The 17843-nt window shown below is 37.5% G+C and overlaps 1 protein-coding gene and 1 long non-coding RNA gene across 2 annotated transcripts in view; both read right to left on the minus strand.

Annotated features, from left to right (window-relative positions):
* Window positions 1–10668: 10668 nt before the first annotated feature.
* LOC137625693 (uncharacterized) lies at window positions 10669–13869 on the minus strand. Its single transcript, XM_068356600.1, has 2 exons — window positions 12911–13869; window positions 10669–12801 (listed from the first exon to the last, which is right to left on the minus strand). The coding sequence occupies exons 1-2, from the start codon at window positions 13118–13120 to the stop codon at window positions 10804–10806; spliced, it is 2208 nt and encodes a 735-aa protein (XP_068212701.1). The 5' UTR covers window positions 13121–13869; the 3' UTR covers window positions 10669–10803.
* Window positions 13870–17388: 3519 nt separating this feature from the next.
* LOC137625694 (uncharacterized) overlaps window positions 17389–17843 on the minus strand; it is a 52662-nt gene continuing 52207 nt past the window's right edge. The window contains exon 3 of the long non-coding RNA XR_011040871.1: window positions 17389–17653. This is a non-coding gene — a long non-coding RNA (uncharacterized lncRNA). The remainder of the gene's footprint in view (window positions 17654–17843) is intronic.

Raw genomic sequence — 17843 nt, forward strand, 5'->3', positions numbered from 1 at the left:
AAATTTAAGAAACAAAAGGAGACAAAGCAAATCTCTAGCCAGGTTTATGATCATTTGCCAGACAGCTTAGGAAGAAAAACTGAGGACACTACATGCTAACAATATACCTTGAATTCCATTGATACAGAAGTTCTCTTTTTAAAAATCAACCCAAAAATTAAAGCAAAATTATTAGAAATATATATAAATCTTAAATTCCCTAATTACAAATATTTTGTCACAGAGGAATCCAAAATAACTCTGGAACCTAAAGATTAGTAAAGAAACTGGAACTCTTGAAAACAAGTGATTGAAAAAAAATTAAAAAAGGAATTACTTGAATAGAAACAAGAAAACAATGAGTCATGAAATAGTCAATCAAATGAGTGCACAAAACAGTTCCTAGACTAAGGTATGTAGAGGATAACTCCATACATAATGGATTGTTCAAATAATTGCATAGGTAATATACTGCTCAAAAAACTAATAGATCCCTTCATGATCCAATGAATGCCCAAGGCAACCCCATAAAAGTGTTCTAAATACCACAAAAGACAAAAGTATCCAGAATAATTTCCAAAACTAAGAAGGGTCATGAATAACCAAATGGACAAAGGAATAAGGTAGAAACAACTCCACAGACAAAGTGGTCTTCTGAATAAATCAGTGTATGCTACCGAATATTCTGCAAAAAAAGGAATACTCAAAACTGGTAAATCAAATAAGTGCCTTTGATAGCTTAATGAATTAAACTCCTCAAATAACTCAATACATATAGGATTCCAAGATTACAACATAGACTAATGAGTATCCCAAATAGTCTAAAAATCATATAGAGCCTGAATTTCTTCACAATCCACGACTAAAGAGTTCCTTCAATAACTCCATAGACCAAAGACGTTTTAATCAAATCAAAAATAGGGAGTATAATCCCAAAAGCTCGGTAAATCTAGGCATTACCCAACAGCCAATCTTTGCCCAAAGAAAATTCATAAAACAAGGGAACTCTGGAAGACATTTCCAAACATCATGTGCCCTAAAAAAAAAATTGATTACTAAAGAAAGCCCTTTTAACCCCAAGGTGACCAATTATATATCTTTAAAACAGAATTACCAGGAAAAAATTGTAAACAAGGATTCCTTACAAACCATTCTATACAGAAAGGAGGGCCCAACGTAACTCAACAGACTTGAGAACAAACACACAGAACATCAGAATTTACTTTTACAGAGATACTTTAAAACCAAGCTGTATCACCCCCTCACAAAAAAAAAAAAAAAAAAAAAAGTGAAGGAAATATTTAAAATCTCTTGAAACCAAACTGACCCTTTCAAAACTGTCAGGTAAAGTGGTCTCAAAATTCCTTAAGGCAAGCATAGTCATGAAACTTAGAAAAGCTTTGTAAAACTTTGCCAACTCAATTATGAAGGAAAATATTTTAATTTGATATGGGAATATCATAACTTTTTACATAACTTTCTTATTAATGTTTACAACTAATAATAAGAGTCCCAAAGAAGAAAAGCATAGGGTGAATATCCTTGGAAACCAACATAAGAAATTATTACTATTATCAAGAACGAGTTATTGGTTGCTACTGATCTCATTAAAACATTCAGTTCTCTGGATATCTGGAAATATTCTAAATCCAAATTCAATTTCAATGCTTTCTTCCAGTAACCCCTGAAGCAAAATGATTTTAGCTATTTCTTAAAAAGGATACAAATAGGAAGTGTTCAGAAAACCTGAGATGTAAAGAAAACTAAGGTATGAAATCATCATTACATCTATAAATGAGATCTATATTTTCTATATAAAAAACACAATAAACTTATCATGAAAAGGGAAATAAACTTTAAGAAAGTAAAAATTATTATGTTTCAAATCTAGATTAGGAATAAATTTTCAATCGAGTTAGTCTTTAAACTGTGTAGAAAGCCGTAACTCCTTAAAAACCCTAATATTTCCAACTTATCAAACTATCAATAATTAGCCAATGATAAAACATCAGCTTTCCCCAAGATTCCTGAAAAGAGACTAAAGAAGACTTTTGTTTAAAGTCTATATGTTCTCCAAGATGATAACTTACTGGACAGAACCTTCGTTTATACCTAACAACATAAACTTGAAAGCTTAAGCAAAGTCTATATGTTTTCCAAGATGATAACTTACTGGACAGAACCTTCATTTATAACTAACAACATAAACTTGAAAGCTTAACCCTGGATAGGTACGATGGGTCGTTCGCGACCCCGAGCGTCAAAAAAAAACAGGTTTTTCTCATGTGACTCACCCCCGTGACTGAATTTGTGGGTGATCGACCTGCAGGAGGTGTCTCCCCTACACGCTCTAGTAGTGTCCAGATGTGCATTGCTGTAGCTGTACTCCTTCCCCGATTTCTGAGACGCGTCGGGGTCGAGCGCGACCGAGTTTACCCTTCTAAGGTAGTTTGCATAATTATCAAAGTTATTACGTATTATGAAATTGTCGTAGAATGGTGCAACTTGTATAGGTTATCAGTTGTGGAAAGTCTTGGTGGATTGTTTGGCTACCATGTGCAGGATTTTTTTTTTAGTTAAAATGTCGTTCATCACCACGAGGACCATTTTACCGCGAGTGCCCCTTTTTCATTTTTTTTCATTTTTTTGCCAAGTCATTTCTCCGTAAGATATTGCCAAATAGTGTCGTAAAACTTTTGCTTGTTTAGTGTTGGAAAGTGTGTCTAGATGATCTGGCTACCCATGCATGACTTTGTTTTTGTCAGATACGACGTAGCTATTGGTATATTGGGTATTTAACTGCGGTTACCAATTTCTGTTTTTTTTCAATATTTGTAAAAATTACTACGTAGTAAGGAATTGCCGTATATTATTCATTTTTTTTTTCATGTTTATGTGTTAGAAAGTGTGCCTTGATGGTTGGGCTAACACGTGCATGTCTTTTTTTTTATCTGAGATGCCGTATATTAGAATGTCAGGCATTTTACCGCGAGTATCCCTTTTTCATTTTTTTAAATTTTTTTGCCAAGTCATTTTTCCGTAAGATATTGCGAAATAGTGTCGTAAAACTTTTGCTTTTTTAGTGTTGGAAAGTGTGTCTAGATGATCTGGCTACCCATGCGTGATTTTGTTTTTGTCAGATACGACGTAGTTATTGGTATATTGGGTATTTAACTGCGGTTGCCAATTTCTGTTTTTTTTCAATATTTGTAAAAATTTACTACGTAGTAAGGAATTGCCGTATATTATTGATTTTTTTTCATGTTTATGTGTTAGAAAGTGTGCCTTGATGGTTGGGCTAACACGTGCATGTCTTTTTTTTTATCTGAGATGCCGTATATTAGAATGTTGGGCGTTTTTCCGCGAGTGCCCCTTTTTATTTGTTTTGCATTTTTTTGCTTAGTAATGTTACCGTAAGGAATTGGCAAGTAGTGTCGCAAAACTTATATTTTTATAGTGTTGGAAAGTGTTTCTAGATGATCTGGCTACCCATGCCTATTTTTTTTTTAGCCAGATATGGCGTATATATAAGTATGTGTTCGATTTTCCTGTGATTGCCATTTTTTCGTTTTTTCCCATTTCTTTCAAAATTACTACGTACTAAGGAACTATCACAGAGTAATGATTCATTTATATGTTTATTTGTCGGAAAATGTGCCTTGATGGTTTGCCTAGCACGTGGCTGAAATTTTTTTTTTCTGAAATGCCGTATATTAGAATGGCCATTTTTCCACGAGTGCCCCTTTTTATTTGTTTTGCATTTTTTTGCTTAGTCATGTTACCGTAAGGAATTGGCAAGTAGTGTCGCAAAACTTATAATTTTATAGTGTTGGAAAGTGTTTCTAGATGATCTGGCTACCCATGCCTATCTTTTTTTTTTTTAGCCAGATATGGCGTATATATAGGTATGTGTTCGATTTTCCTGTGATTGCCATTTTTTCGTTTTTTCCCATTTCTTTCAAAATTACTACGTACTAAGGAACTATCACAGAGTAATGATTCATTTAGATGTTTATTTGTCGGAAAATGTGCCTTGATGGTTTGCCTAGCACGTGGCTGAATTTTTCTTTTCTGAAATGCCGTATATTAGAATGTTAGCCATTTTTCCGCGAGTGCCCCCTTTTATTTGTTTTGCATTTTTTCGCTTAGTCATGTTACCGTAAGGAATTGGCAAGTAGTGTCGCAAAACTTATATTTTTATAGTGTTGGAAAGTGTTTCTAGATGATCTGGCTACCCATGCCTATCTTTTTTTTAGCCAGATATGGCGTATATATAGGTATGTGTTCGATTTTCCGGTGATTGCCATTTTTTCGTTTTTTCCCAATTCTTTCAAAATTACTACATACTAAGGAACTATCACAGAGTAATGATTCCTCTAGATGTTTATTTGTCGGAAAATTTTGTTTACTTTTTTTTTGATTGAATATCATCAAATTTTTTTAGCTAAAATATTATATTGTTTTACATTTTTTTTTTTTTCGATTTTATTTCCCTTCAAAAAATTTTTTTTGGGTCTAAATTTCAATTTTATAGTCGTAAAATAATCGACAATTATCCAGCAACCCACCATACAATTTTTATGCATATCCAATAATAATTAGATTAGTAAATAACACCTTGAAATTGACATACCCTTCCTACATTTCAAGTGGCAGATTAGGGAGTCTGAGTCAGTGTGGTTGGCGGCCATTTTGTGGATATATCCGAAGCGTAAGCTGCCCTATCTATATATATTCTTGTTCCCTATAGAATTTGTGATATTTTGGTATATTTTTACCTGCATAAATATCATATTATATATTAAATATATGTATTTTTTTTACGAAATTTCTAAGTACTCAAAAAATTACCTTTAGATATGGCCCCTGATATAAATGTAATTTACAAAATAATGAAGATTTTTTTACATATTTCTATTTTAGGATAACATATGTTTATTCCCTAAAAAAATTAGCCACTTCCTAATTCATTTGGGTACCCAAAAAAATTCATGAAATTTTGACAAATTTTTTTGGCCAAAAAAAGTTACTCTTTTTTTCTCATTTCAGATCTTCACCTCCATGGGTCTGACTTCATCCAAAATACATCAAGATGTGTCCTAAACATTCAAGAATCAATTCCTAAAAGGATTTGTGTATATATGTATAAACTTTTTTTTTATGAATTTTTATGTCAGGTCTTTTTTTTTCTACTTAATTTTTTAAAATATTTATAATAAATAGTTTTTCTGCAGATGAGTAGTATTTATTTTTACAGTTGTTTTAAGCATTCATTGAAGTTTTTTTGGCAAAAGAAAAAAGGAGGTTACTGCAAAAACTGATTTTTCAAGAATTTTTTTTGGCGTCGGGGTCGTTCGCGTCCGAGTATACCCTTAAAGGGGTGTCCGAGGAGCGTACCTATCCAGGGTTAAGCAAAGTCTATATGTTCTCCAAGATGATAACTTACTGGACAGAACCTTCGTTTATAACTAACAACATAAGCTTGAAAGCTTAAGCGAAGTCTCCCATTGTCTGTTCAAACCAGTCAATTAACATAAGGTAAGAATTATGATTATTCAACATCATGAGCAAGGTTTCAAATGAAAAAAAGTAGGAAGAATTAAAGTAAATCGCTGCAGCTGAAACTTGGTTTTTCCTTTAAAATGCATCATCCAAGAAGTGAATTCAGAAAAAGCATGATAATCGTCATAGGTGCAAATGATGTGTTCTCATTAAAGGCGAGGCTGAATGACCAACAAATATTCAAAGAATAGGAATGCCTATGGAAAGTAAAGATAGAAACAAAATATTGCAATGAAAAGCAAAAGCACACGGTCAAAATCCCAGACTTGTCAAACAAATAATCACAGAATAGGAAGGCCCAATGGAAAGTAACGATAGAAACAAAACCTTATAATGTCAAAACCCTGGAATTAAGTAGCTTCCCAATCTATCAGCCTTAGTCCAATATCCACAGATACTACCAAGAGATACGGTACCAGAAAAATACAATGGACAATAAAATTTGCAGTATGAAACAGATCTTCACCCAGTAGGACCTCACCTAATTGAGAAACAGGTTATCAGCTGAACTTTAGGTCACAAAAATATATAAAGTTCAGATCAAATACCATGACTTGTAGTAATATATCATTTAAAAAACACACATTATACCATATAATCAAGAGTTTCTGTGTTATTTTAGTTAAAACAAGAAAAAAAATTTACCTAAAGATACCACAATGCTTGTTTGTAAAGAACAAGCCATTTAACATTAGTATTAAAATTTTTAGCTACCGGTAAATATGTTTACTGATTTATAGTAGTACAGTACTATGATCAAGTGTCTGTGTTACTTCAAATGCTACATAGAAATTTCAGCTATCAATTATACAGAAGTACAAATTCAGGTAGCATAAAAATGTTATACCATATGCGCTTAGAAGAATGACAAAAATACAAGAATTGTGGTCAAATCAAATTAGAATTATGTGACAAAACTGAAACTCATTTAAAATTTTTCTAGTCCTGATAAAATAAGATATCACTATCTTTTTATACCTTATATAAATACAAAAAAAAATTATAAGTAACATTTTCAATCGATGACTATACACTAGCGAGTGAAAGATTTAATACTGAGGCTTCTAGTAAATTTAGTATGACACAAGATAGCAAAAAACTGAGATGGTGATCACAGTTAATGAAGAGGTGATTCAGTGATACATCAAGTTGCAAATAAATTATTACTTAACTCTATGCTTTGTTCTATGTTGAAATTTTCAAATAAAAAAAACTGACAGTAGTGTTTATGACAGTTAAGAATTAATTAGTATAATGTAAAAAGAAAACTATATTGCACAGACAGAATCAAATTTTAAGAACTATAGAAAAATAATTTTGCTGTTGAATTCTAACAGCTAACTTCAACAGATTACTTAGGCAATATCAAGGTACTTGAAACCTAACTGTAACCAGATCTACACAGGAATTTTGAAAATGTCTATTTCTCCCCACACTTGAAACCATGGCAGGCATATTTGTTCAGGAAGTCTCAGATAAGTTTTCTTGAGATTAACGGACATCGCCATTATATCTGCCGTCGTTTAATCTTAAACGACCAAATGTTATCCTGAAAATAAAAACAATTATGAATAAATCCTCATACAATTTAGGACGAAAAAAAGATTCTTATATAGGCAAACTCTAACAAACAATAAAATTTCTGGGGCGGCCTGTGACGCCCGGTGAGAAAGGTCCTTCCTTATACCTTTCCTAATATAAATCTTCCAAATATACTAGAGAAAGATAAAAGCATGGAATGCAGAGGTTACAACCCTCGCGCGAACACCTTGTAGGTGTCGTGTATTAAACAAAGGCGTGTGTAAACCACTATTCACAGGTTGTCTTCCATTTAGATAATCCCTTCATCAATGGGGAGGGCCGTGACAGGCCCTAGATAACATGGTTGAACTCCCCAACGACACCTACCACGCGCGCCCTCTAGGACATCCTTCTGCAAGAACATATGGCTTGGCAAGGGAAAAGAGGGGTGGGGTCCGTATCAAATAACCGGGAAGGGTTTCACCGGGCGTCACAGGCCTCTTCCCAGAAATAGATTTTTCCTTCGTCAAAATCCCTTTTCTGGGGCGGCCTGTGACGGCCGGTGAGAATGTACCAGAGAATGCCTTCCAAGCCCAATAAATTAATAACATAATAAGGAGAAAACAAACACCATGTAAGGCAATAATATAATACTGTAAGTAAACATAAATCATAAACTAGCCATAGGCATAGGGGATGTAATGCTAAAATAATATGAGGACCAGGGATCACCTGAGTGTCCCGTCGTGAAAGGAATCAAACTTACACGTCTAAGCATATCTAAACTTTACAGGAATGGTAATTACAATAACAGTTAAATCATAACAATTAAACATGGCAAAATAACTTAGGGCTAACGAACCACCCAGGAGAGTGGCGACGTGGTGTGAGAGGTGGTCAGGAGGGAGGAGAGAAGAGATGGAATAAAGAAATAATCAGAGATTAATGGGGGGAGATAAGACTCCCCGCTGCAACCGTAGGGTATTTAAGGGCCTGTAAGTTCTTTAGATAGTGGCGTTTGAAAACCATAGGAGATTTCCAACCCGTGTATTTTTTAAGGTCATCAAAGTCCATGTTCTGGAAGTAATTGATAGAGGTAGCTATTGACCGTATATCATGAGCATGGGGAAATGATTCCGGGTTAGCATGTTTAATGAAGTAGAGGATTTGTTGTCTGATACCTTGAATGGTCAAAGTACCACCTTGTTCCCTGATAAATAAGGGGCCAGACGAGCGGGTGGCAGATCTAGCTAAAAAGGTCCTGAGAGTAGTGACTGGACACAGCGAAGGATCCTTGGGAAGAGAGATGATCTTCCAAGGGGACCACCTATTTTGCGGGTCCTCATTTTTTGCTAGGAAAGCTCTGTCTGGGGTAAGCAGTACTTCGCCTGTAGGGAGGAAATCTATGTTTTCCGGGTTACGTGAGAGCGCTGCTAGTTCTGAGATTCTAGCACCTGAGGCCATAGCTGATAGAAATAACGTCTTCCTAAGCAGAGTGATATAAGAGCAGGACTCGTTGTCAGTGTCCGACGCGAGTTTGAGGACATTGTTCAGAGACCAAGAGACTTTTTGTGGCCGATCCAACGGCCGAAGCCTAGCACATGCTTTTGGAATAGATGAGAAATAGGAATCAGCTAGATTAATGTTAAACCCAACCAGGAATATCTTCTTCAAAGCTGACTTGATGGTAGTTATAGTGCTAGCTGCCAAGCCCTTGTCAAAAAAGAACCTAAAGAACGAGATGGCTAAATTCGGAGTCATACGAGTGTGGTCTGAATTCTTTAGGAAACCTGCTAATTTCTTAACAGCCGAATCATATTGACGAATTGTCGAGTCCCTTTTGTCCGCTTCGATGAAGAGAACGTTTTCCGGGTCAATGTTTGCGTCTTTATGAGCTGCAAACTTCATGAAGTCCACAAAGTTAGGGTTTTGGCTATCCTTGAGGAATCTGACACAGTCTGTGTTTGAATTACTTGGGTTAGTTTGGGGAATGGAATCCGGAAGGGTCGGAGTTTCAGCTCGAGGAGGAGAGGAAACCAACTGCTCTTTGGCCAGTGAGGTGCTACTAAGGCCACTGTCCCCCGGAAGGAGCGTAGTTTGTGCAATACTTTCATTAGAAGATTCACTGGTGGAAATAGGTAAATCTTCCTCCAATGGTTCCAATCCAGGGTTAATGCGTCTATGGCATAAGCCTGAGGGTCCATGTTTGGTGTCACATAACAAGGAAGTTTGTGATTCATCTGAGTTGCGAATAGATCTACCTGAAGGCCCGGAACCAGCCTGAGTATCCACTGGAATGAAATTATGTCCAGAGACCATTCTGATTCCAGTGGTTTCGTCCTGGATAGTGAGTCCGCTATCACATTCTGGACTCCCGCTAGGTGGGTTGCTGACAGGAACCAGTTCTTTTCTGCTGCCAAGGTGAAGATAGTGACCAGGATCTGATTCAGGTTGGGCGACTTGGATCCTCCTCTGTTGATGCAGTGTACTACGGCTGTGCTGTCTGACACTACTCTGATGTGGGTCGACCTCGGAGGAGAGAGCCTCTTCAGGGTCAAGAACACTGCCATGGCTTCGAGAACATTGATGTGGAAGTGTTTCATGGCGGGTGACCAAGAGCCCTGAAACATCTGACGTTCGTAGTAACCCCCCCATCCACTCAGAGACGCGTCTGTATGAATTGTCACTTGTGGGGGTGGGAATTGAAGAGGAACCGATTTAGAAAGGTTCTTCGGTTCGGACCATGGCTGTAATCTCATTTTCAAGACAGAGGGGATTTTCGAGACCTTGTCTCTTAAAGGTACTGTGGCTCTCTTTCTCCAAACTCGATTGATGTCTTTGAGTTTGGCTTTCAATAGGCGATCTGTTACTGAGGCGAATTGAAGAAGGCCGAGGATTCTTTCTAAGGCTCTTCTGGACACCTGCCTGTGTTTTAGAAAATTCTTGACCTTGGAAGCTATTTCTCTTACCTTTTTGGGAGGTAGAACCAGCTTGTGCCGTGCAAGGTCCCACTGTATGCCTAACCATTCGAAGCGGTCTGATGGAAGTAGGCGGGATTTTTGGAGATTGACCCGAAATCCCAGGTTGGCGAGAAAACGAAGTACTTTCTTCGTAGCTCTGTTGCACTCCAGGGCTGACCGAGCCCAAATAAGCCAATCGTCCAGATAAGCAACGATCTGAATCCCTTGGTTCCTGAGTTGTTCTAGCACCGTCTCTCCCAGTTTCGTGAATATCCTGGGTGCAATGTTGAGGCCGAAGGGCATGACTTTGAATGCAAAGGCTTTCCTGCCTAGACGGAAACCTAGGTAAGGAGAGAAGTTTCGAGCTATTGGTACGTGATAATAGGCGTCGGTAAGATCGATAGAGGTGGTGACGGCCCCACGGGGAAGCAGGGTACGTACCTGAGAGATGGTCAACATCCGGAACTTGTCGCAGAGGATGTAAGAATTTAGCTTTGACAAGTCCAGGACCACTCTCAATGCCGACGAGCCTTTCTTCGGAACTGTGAACAGGCGGCCTTGGAACTTCAGCGATCGAACCCGTTTGATTGCTTTTTTCTGTAGTAACTCGGTGGTGTACTCTCTCAGAATGGATGTGGGTCTCTGGAAGAAGGTCACTGGTGGAGGAGGGGAACCTTGTGACCATTTCCACCCCAAGCCTTTGGAGACTATGCTGTGAGCCCACGGACTGAAGGTCCAACGGTCTCGAAAGTGGTAAAGTCTCCCCCCTACCGGAACTATATCATTGCGAGGGAGTGAATCTAGGTTCTTTCCCTCCTCGAGAACCCCTTGTCCTAGGTCCGCCTCGTTGACGGAACTGTCCTCTAGCCCTGTAGCTACCTCTCTGGTGTCCACGAAAGGGACCTGAGGGTCCGTAGCTAGGGTTGTATGCGGGTGAGGGCATCCAAACGGGGTTGGGTTGGGTACCTGGGGGAGCAGTGAGGTAGACCACCTGTTGAGGGTGTTTCGGCTGTAGAGGAGACGAAGCAGTGGGAGACTGTGAAGACGAGTGGGCAATCGACGATTGTTGGTAGTGACCTCGGCTCGTCTTGTAAGGGGCAAACCTCTGTTTCTTCCTGAAGAAGTTTTGTTTTTGACCTTCAACCCTCTTTTTGGCAGTGAGGCCCCACCTCACTTGCAAATTTTGATTTGCTCTCGCAGCGTCTTGTAGTACCTTGTTCACCTCCTCCTGAGGAAAAAGGTTCTTACCCCAGCAGGGGGAAGCTATCAGCCTATTCGGTTCATGCCTGATCGTGGCCTCAGAAAGAACGTGCTTCCTGCAACTAACCCGAGCCGAACAAAACTCGTGTAAGTCGATTTGGAAGGACAGAGACAGGTTCTTTGTGAATACCCGGAACATGGTCTCGGTCGGGTAAAGTGAGGTTAGGGACTCCACGGAGGTAATGGAGTGGAGAGACCTAGCCAACCTATTCCGTGCCTCAAACTCAGTCTTGAGAAGAATATCTGGTAATTTAGGAAGCTTCTCGGAGAACAGATTAGAGGCACAGTCTGGGTCTAACTTCCCTACTGTGAAAGTAGCGGGGGCATCATCCCAGATAGTAACGGTACTCGGAATGAGCATGGAGGTGGGATCGGTCTCTTTAAGAGCTGGCATGGCAGAACCTTCTTTGATAGCCTGAAAAGTAAGAGCTGCCACTTTATCTGTAATAGGCAAGGTAATACCTGGAGAAGCTGTAAATATGGTGTAGGCTCCTTTGTGTGGGGTGAGCTTGGAATTAGTGCAACCCCAGTCTGACAACGTCCTGGCCCAGAAAGATTGGGCCTGCTCTTTAGGGAATATTACCGTTTCCTTCGGTACCTTGTCTAACCTAACCAAGGCATGTTCTTTCAATCGGACGAAGCCGTTGAATGGGAATTCTAGTTCCGGAGGGTAAAATTCTAAGTCCTCTAGAGGACGGGTGCCTATGCCCTCTAGAGTTATGGCACCATCAATATATGGAGCATGTAAGGCAAACCTCCAAGGGTTGTTTTTCTCGAAGGGAGGTAACTTCGATGCGTCCGGGGCTGAAGGAGGGGGCATCTGAGTTCCGGAACGGATGAGACTTGCCACCATATCTTTGAGCTCCGTCATAGCTCCTCGGTCTGCCCTAGACTGTTGAAGATATTGTTGTATCTGCTCTTTCACAATATCCCTGACCATGGCGGCGGATAAAGGGGGCTCCCGAGCCTGATCCTCTAACGAAGCCCTGGACTTAGTAGACTTTGACTTCTTAGGAGTCACGGTTTTAGGTATAGCAATATGAACATCAGGATCCTTTGAGGGTCCCGGAACCGGTGACACTGATAATGGCAAAGCTGAAGGCTTAAAGGTACGTAGTGGCTTCACCTTGGGTCGTACAGGAATGGAGGGACCTAGAGGAGAAGCCGTAGGTTTATCAAAGCCGTGAAAGGAAGTAGTAGAGGAAGGAGTGTGGGGTGAAAGGGGGTCCACCAACTCAACACCACCTACCTGCTCATCCATGGGTTCCTCGTCCAGACCTAGGTAGGGCTCGGCCTCCGTCACTAAAACCTCTTCCTCAGTTAGAATGGTTTCTCTAATCACTTCAATTAACGGGGCCGCTGTCTCCGGTGGAACTGCTGCAGTAGTAGAGCCTGGGAATAGGCGAGAAGCCATGTCTCCATCAAGGAGATAGGGTGCGCCAGCAGGCGCATTCCTCCCAAACCCTGACACCCAAGGCCGGAGAGTAGCTCTCGCCTCCCTGAGAGATTCATCATCAGCCTGAAAGAGGAGAGAGGGAATTAATGATGAAGTCAAAACTGAAGTCAATATACAAAGAGCAATTAATTCTTCGCAAAGAATATTAACAGGGACACTAGAACCAACTTACCTCCTCGCTCAGGAGTAGGGCTGACAGCTCATAGCAGAGCATGCATGCCTCCGGAAACCATATCGTATAGGGGGCTTGTCCCGGTTCCCGAGAGAAGGATATGGCGCAATGGGCATGGGCCCGGCATAGATCATGGCCCATGGGATCAGTAAAGGCAGCGGAGCAGCCCCTGGCAGTGCAGCGGACTTTCTGTAAAAAGAAAGAAGACATAAGTCTGGATGTTCCTTGAGATTCTTGTCATTGACTTATGAATCAGAAACACTTAAATCTTAATTAATGTGTGAGTATGGTAGTACCTAACACCTTAATAAAATAAGAAATTATAATAGAAACCAGTAACCACATAGCATGAATCTCTAAACTTCATCGATATCACACTGTTAACTCCGGTTCTGGACTCCTGCTTGATCTCTGTTTTTACCGGAGGTCCGGTAGCAAAGGCCCGTCATCGTGATATCGTGACCGTCTCCGGTACGATAACATTATCCTCAATGAATGAGTTATCTCCAGTGAAGCCGGAGATACGATGAAAACGGGGGCCTTAACTGTGTAATTGTGATCAAACATGACAAAGGTTCGTGTGTAAAAGGCTTCAGCCGGAGTCCGAGTGCCGGATTTCACCGTTGCACTCCAAAAATCTGCTCCGGAACGATAACTAGTTCTCACCCAATGAGTATCCATTATAGCGGAGCATAACTCAAGGCGGAGCTAAGCATAACTCAAGGCGGAGCTAAGCATAACTCAAGGCGGAGCTAAGGGTGTCGGTATAAAACGACCCCAATTAATGACTCATACACTAACGTACCTAATAATAGTGTTAGCTATATTAACAGTAACCACATCAATAAATCGTTTATAATATTAAACGTACTATCATCAATTCTGATACTGAGAGGAGGCCTGAATAACCCGTGATCGTATAAAAACGGAGAACGGGAAATTCACCTCTCTTACTCAAAGAAAACGAGAGAAAGGATAACTCATACCTTTAGAACAGGAAACGAGCACTCTATGCTTTCGCTCTCAAGGTTACATATTAAAAATTAACATCACACAATAAATAAGAAAATTAATAAAATTGATTGCTTTTCTTAGTAATAGTAATAACGAAGAATAACGACAACGTAACAAAAAAACAAGGATATAGTCTAAAACGAACCCTCCAGGAGGGTACAAATTAACAGACTAAATCGCTAAGCTTTAAATCGTTACTAAGCTTTAAAACGCTATCTTAAATCGCTATTCTTCGTAGGTCCAAATTGGACTTGCAAGCAAATAAATACCATAGTAAAAATTAATAATAATTAATGATAACATAAAAGGCCATAAAACGTAAGTGATATAACCTATCTGACAGAGTACCAGATGGGCAAAAATAACTAGAAAATTTACCGAAGCGAACATACCCAAAATGGGTCACAGGCCTCTTCCCAGAAATAGATTTTTCCTTCGTCAAAATCCCTTTACACAAACTATTAGCGATAATACCAATAAAATTATTTAGTCTTTTATGCCTATTCTTTCATGAAAAACAATAGAAAAAGTACACACGCCTTCAATACATTCAAGTTTATAAAAATGTTTTAACATGTAATCTAAATGAATAATTTAGATTTTATATAAAAAATAGATTTGATTCCTGAGTTTGTTAAAAATAGTGTTCTTAGATGGAAACTAGCTTTAACAATTGGAAATTATGGTATCAACTGATATGCACCAAATTGTTTAGAAATTATAAGGAAAGTTTCAAGTACTTAAGGGAGCATCATTTAAAATATTAGAAAACTTAAAACTTTTTAATATGGAAGTAATTGATTTATTAACTCAATTAATTCACTATATTATATTGTTTTCAAACTAAATTAATATGAATTAGTAAAATGTTCAACTTACAAAAGATCTAAGTTATACAAATGTTAAATTTCAATATTTTACTGATTTGTTAACATAATTGCTATATACATAATAAAATATTTCAAATTTCAAAACTCTTAATTACTTGCAAGATTTTTTTACAAGGTAGATCTCATTTATGCACTTCAAATTATAAGAAAAGAAACCTTGAATAAATATAGGCCTTATGGCTTATATAGAATGGTTGTTCACTTACTATCAAAATTTCAAGAGAAACTTGTCTACAACCCTTATTTGCCTTACATCGTATATATAAAAGATAGCGGAATTACTGAAACCTAAAATAATGTACCTTTATCATAACAACTTTAAAAGAAATTTTTAATTATCACACAAACAATAATGTGTTTCTTAGTTCCTCAAAAAAATTCCTCTTCTGACAAATATTACTGATTTCCAACTACATTACTCTTAAACATAGTTTGCCAGTTATCACTCGATGAAATATTTTTAGAGATCACCAGGTAATTTTATAGGCGATATAGTCAAGCTCATGAACAAATCTTTTCAAGAAACTGCAAATATACCTTTAAAAGACTGATAAAATGAAAACGTAAAATTTTTACCATTATGGATGATTCTATTCTAATAATGCCTTATGTTTACTCTATTCCTTAAGGATGTTTTGAGTAGCTTATCTAGGAATTACAAGCTTGGTATGGTCTTATCAGTAAAACTGAACTAGAAATCATACTTACAAATCAGTACCATGATTACTGTTTGTAGGCAAACCTATGAATGATAATTTACTTTTTATATAAAAACATTTAATGTCATTAAGTTACTGAACAGGATGAGCCCGTGTAAAATTCAAATTACTGTGATTTACAATGTTTACCTTACACAATTTCATGTAACACACAGTACTGTATATTACAACTACCTACTCAGACCAAATACAGTAATAATTAGAGGGGCACTCAGCAAAACGCAGACCTCCGCTGTGGCAGCTTATTTCTCAACCTTTTGTTCCACCTTGACCTTTGACCTTAATAGGTAATTAACGTGGATTTTCATACACTCAAATATGAACCAAGTTTGAAATCTCTGCGACAACGATGTCCAAACTTATGGCTGATTGTGTGAATTGGACATTTTGCTTAAATGTGACCTTGACCTTTCAAAATTTAATAATTTACCACTATTTACATAACAGTTAAGCCCCTTAAGTTTCATTAATCTACAATTAAAATTGTGATAAGCGAGCTGTTCACAACAAACAAACACACAAAGAGGGGTAAAACATAACCTTCTTCCAACTTTGTTGATAGAGGTAACAAATCTCTAGTTATCAGACTTATTCTAAACATCTCCAATTTAATTTAAGCTATAGGGACCAGTCTTATGAAGTAATTTTCTTAAACACCTGCCACTGAAACTTCTTTAGAAAAATATGGTAACCTAAAGTAATTACCATTTTTATTTGACATTTCCTCCTTCTTTTATGACAATACATAAGTTTAAAGATGACTGACCCCAGATTAAAATGTTTGTACCTGACTGTAACAAAATGACTTCGCTAAAAGAAACATCTTGCAATGACTGAGAATCAGTTATACCTTGTTTTCAGAGAAAGCAGCGCTGCAAATTTGTCATTTAAAAGTTATCCTACAACTATATGGTACCTCCAATGTCACTCCTCATAAAATATCACTTGCATGAATACAAGAAGAAGTAGAACTCCATTCTATCCTGAACTTTTAAATTATTTCCTTTCTGCAAAAATAAGATCCATGTATGACGGAGGCATGGAACACTGTAAATTTCCCTAATAATTTATAAATTGAAGATTAAATAAATCCATACTTTTAAAACCTTAACTAGAGACTAAATAATCAATCTTTAAACCCGTTATATATTACAACTTGGTAACATTTGGTGTTGGGTTAAATTCTAACATTTATGTAAGAAGCCTCTTAAAAATACTTTGGTAAATTGATTGGCTAACGCTATTTTCCATTAAACCTGGATGTCTAAGTCTATTGACAAAAATAATTATACTTCAGTGCTGGAAGGACAATTGTAATATCAATCAAATACACCTTGTTGAAGTCATTAAGCAGCTGGACTCACCTCAGACATCAAACAAGGGGTCCCAGGTCAAATCAGTTTAGGAATAATTTTTGGGTGTATAAGAAGTGAAAACTTACAAATAATCAATTTTTTTTTTTTTGCTAAAGTTTCATGAATTTCAAGGCAATATTACAATTATTATTTATTAAACAAGTATCATACTACAGGTTTAAGAAATATGGTATTCTATGACCCTAATGCAGCGTTTAAAATCTATGACCAATGAAAGTATACTATCGAAGTTTACATTAGCTACTGCATCACTGATAAGACTTTTTGAGAATTTACCTTTTGAGGAATATTTGTATATCTAGAACAACCCAATAGTATAAAGACATAAAACTAATAATGTATAGTGATGACAAAATCTATATCTATCTCACCAAATATGTAATTACTGTATTTGAGAACACTTTCCCTTTAATGAGAAGTTCTGAATTACTGGACTTTTCAGGTAGCATATACTGTACACTATAATAAGCTACCTTTCATAGATATTTGATGCCTACAATGTAACCTAATTGAGTTGTAAACTTTAGAAAAAAAAAATAATGACAATTCTAACTTATCTTTAAACTGATGTCAGCTAAATATAACTGCCTCCATTCCTGTCATCCGCTTTTGATTTAGATATGAAAAGTTTACTCTTGTGTCATCAGCATTCCTTTAGCTTCCAACTCCTTCCTATATTATTAAGGGAATTTGGGTTACCCTGTAGAAAGTGTATTGTGAACAGGCTTCATCATTTAAACAATCCTGAAATAAAAAAAATGTTATTTTCATTAGTAAAATAAATTTTTGAATATACTTACCCGATGATCATGTAGCTGTCAACTCTGTTGCCCGACAGAAATCTACGGTCGGGATACGCCAGCGATCGCTATACAGGTGGGGGTGTACACAACAGCGCCATCTGTGAGTAGGTACTCAAGTACTTCTTGTCAAC

This window comes from Palaemon carinicauda, chromosome 32 (genome assembly GCF_036898095.1).
Source record: "Palaemon carinicauda isolate YSFRI2023 chromosome 32, ASM3689809v2, whole genome shotgun sequence".
In the NCBI taxonomy this organism is placed as follows: Eukaryota; Metazoa; Arthropoda; class Malacostraca; order Decapoda; family Palaemonidae; genus Palaemon; species Palaemon carinicauda.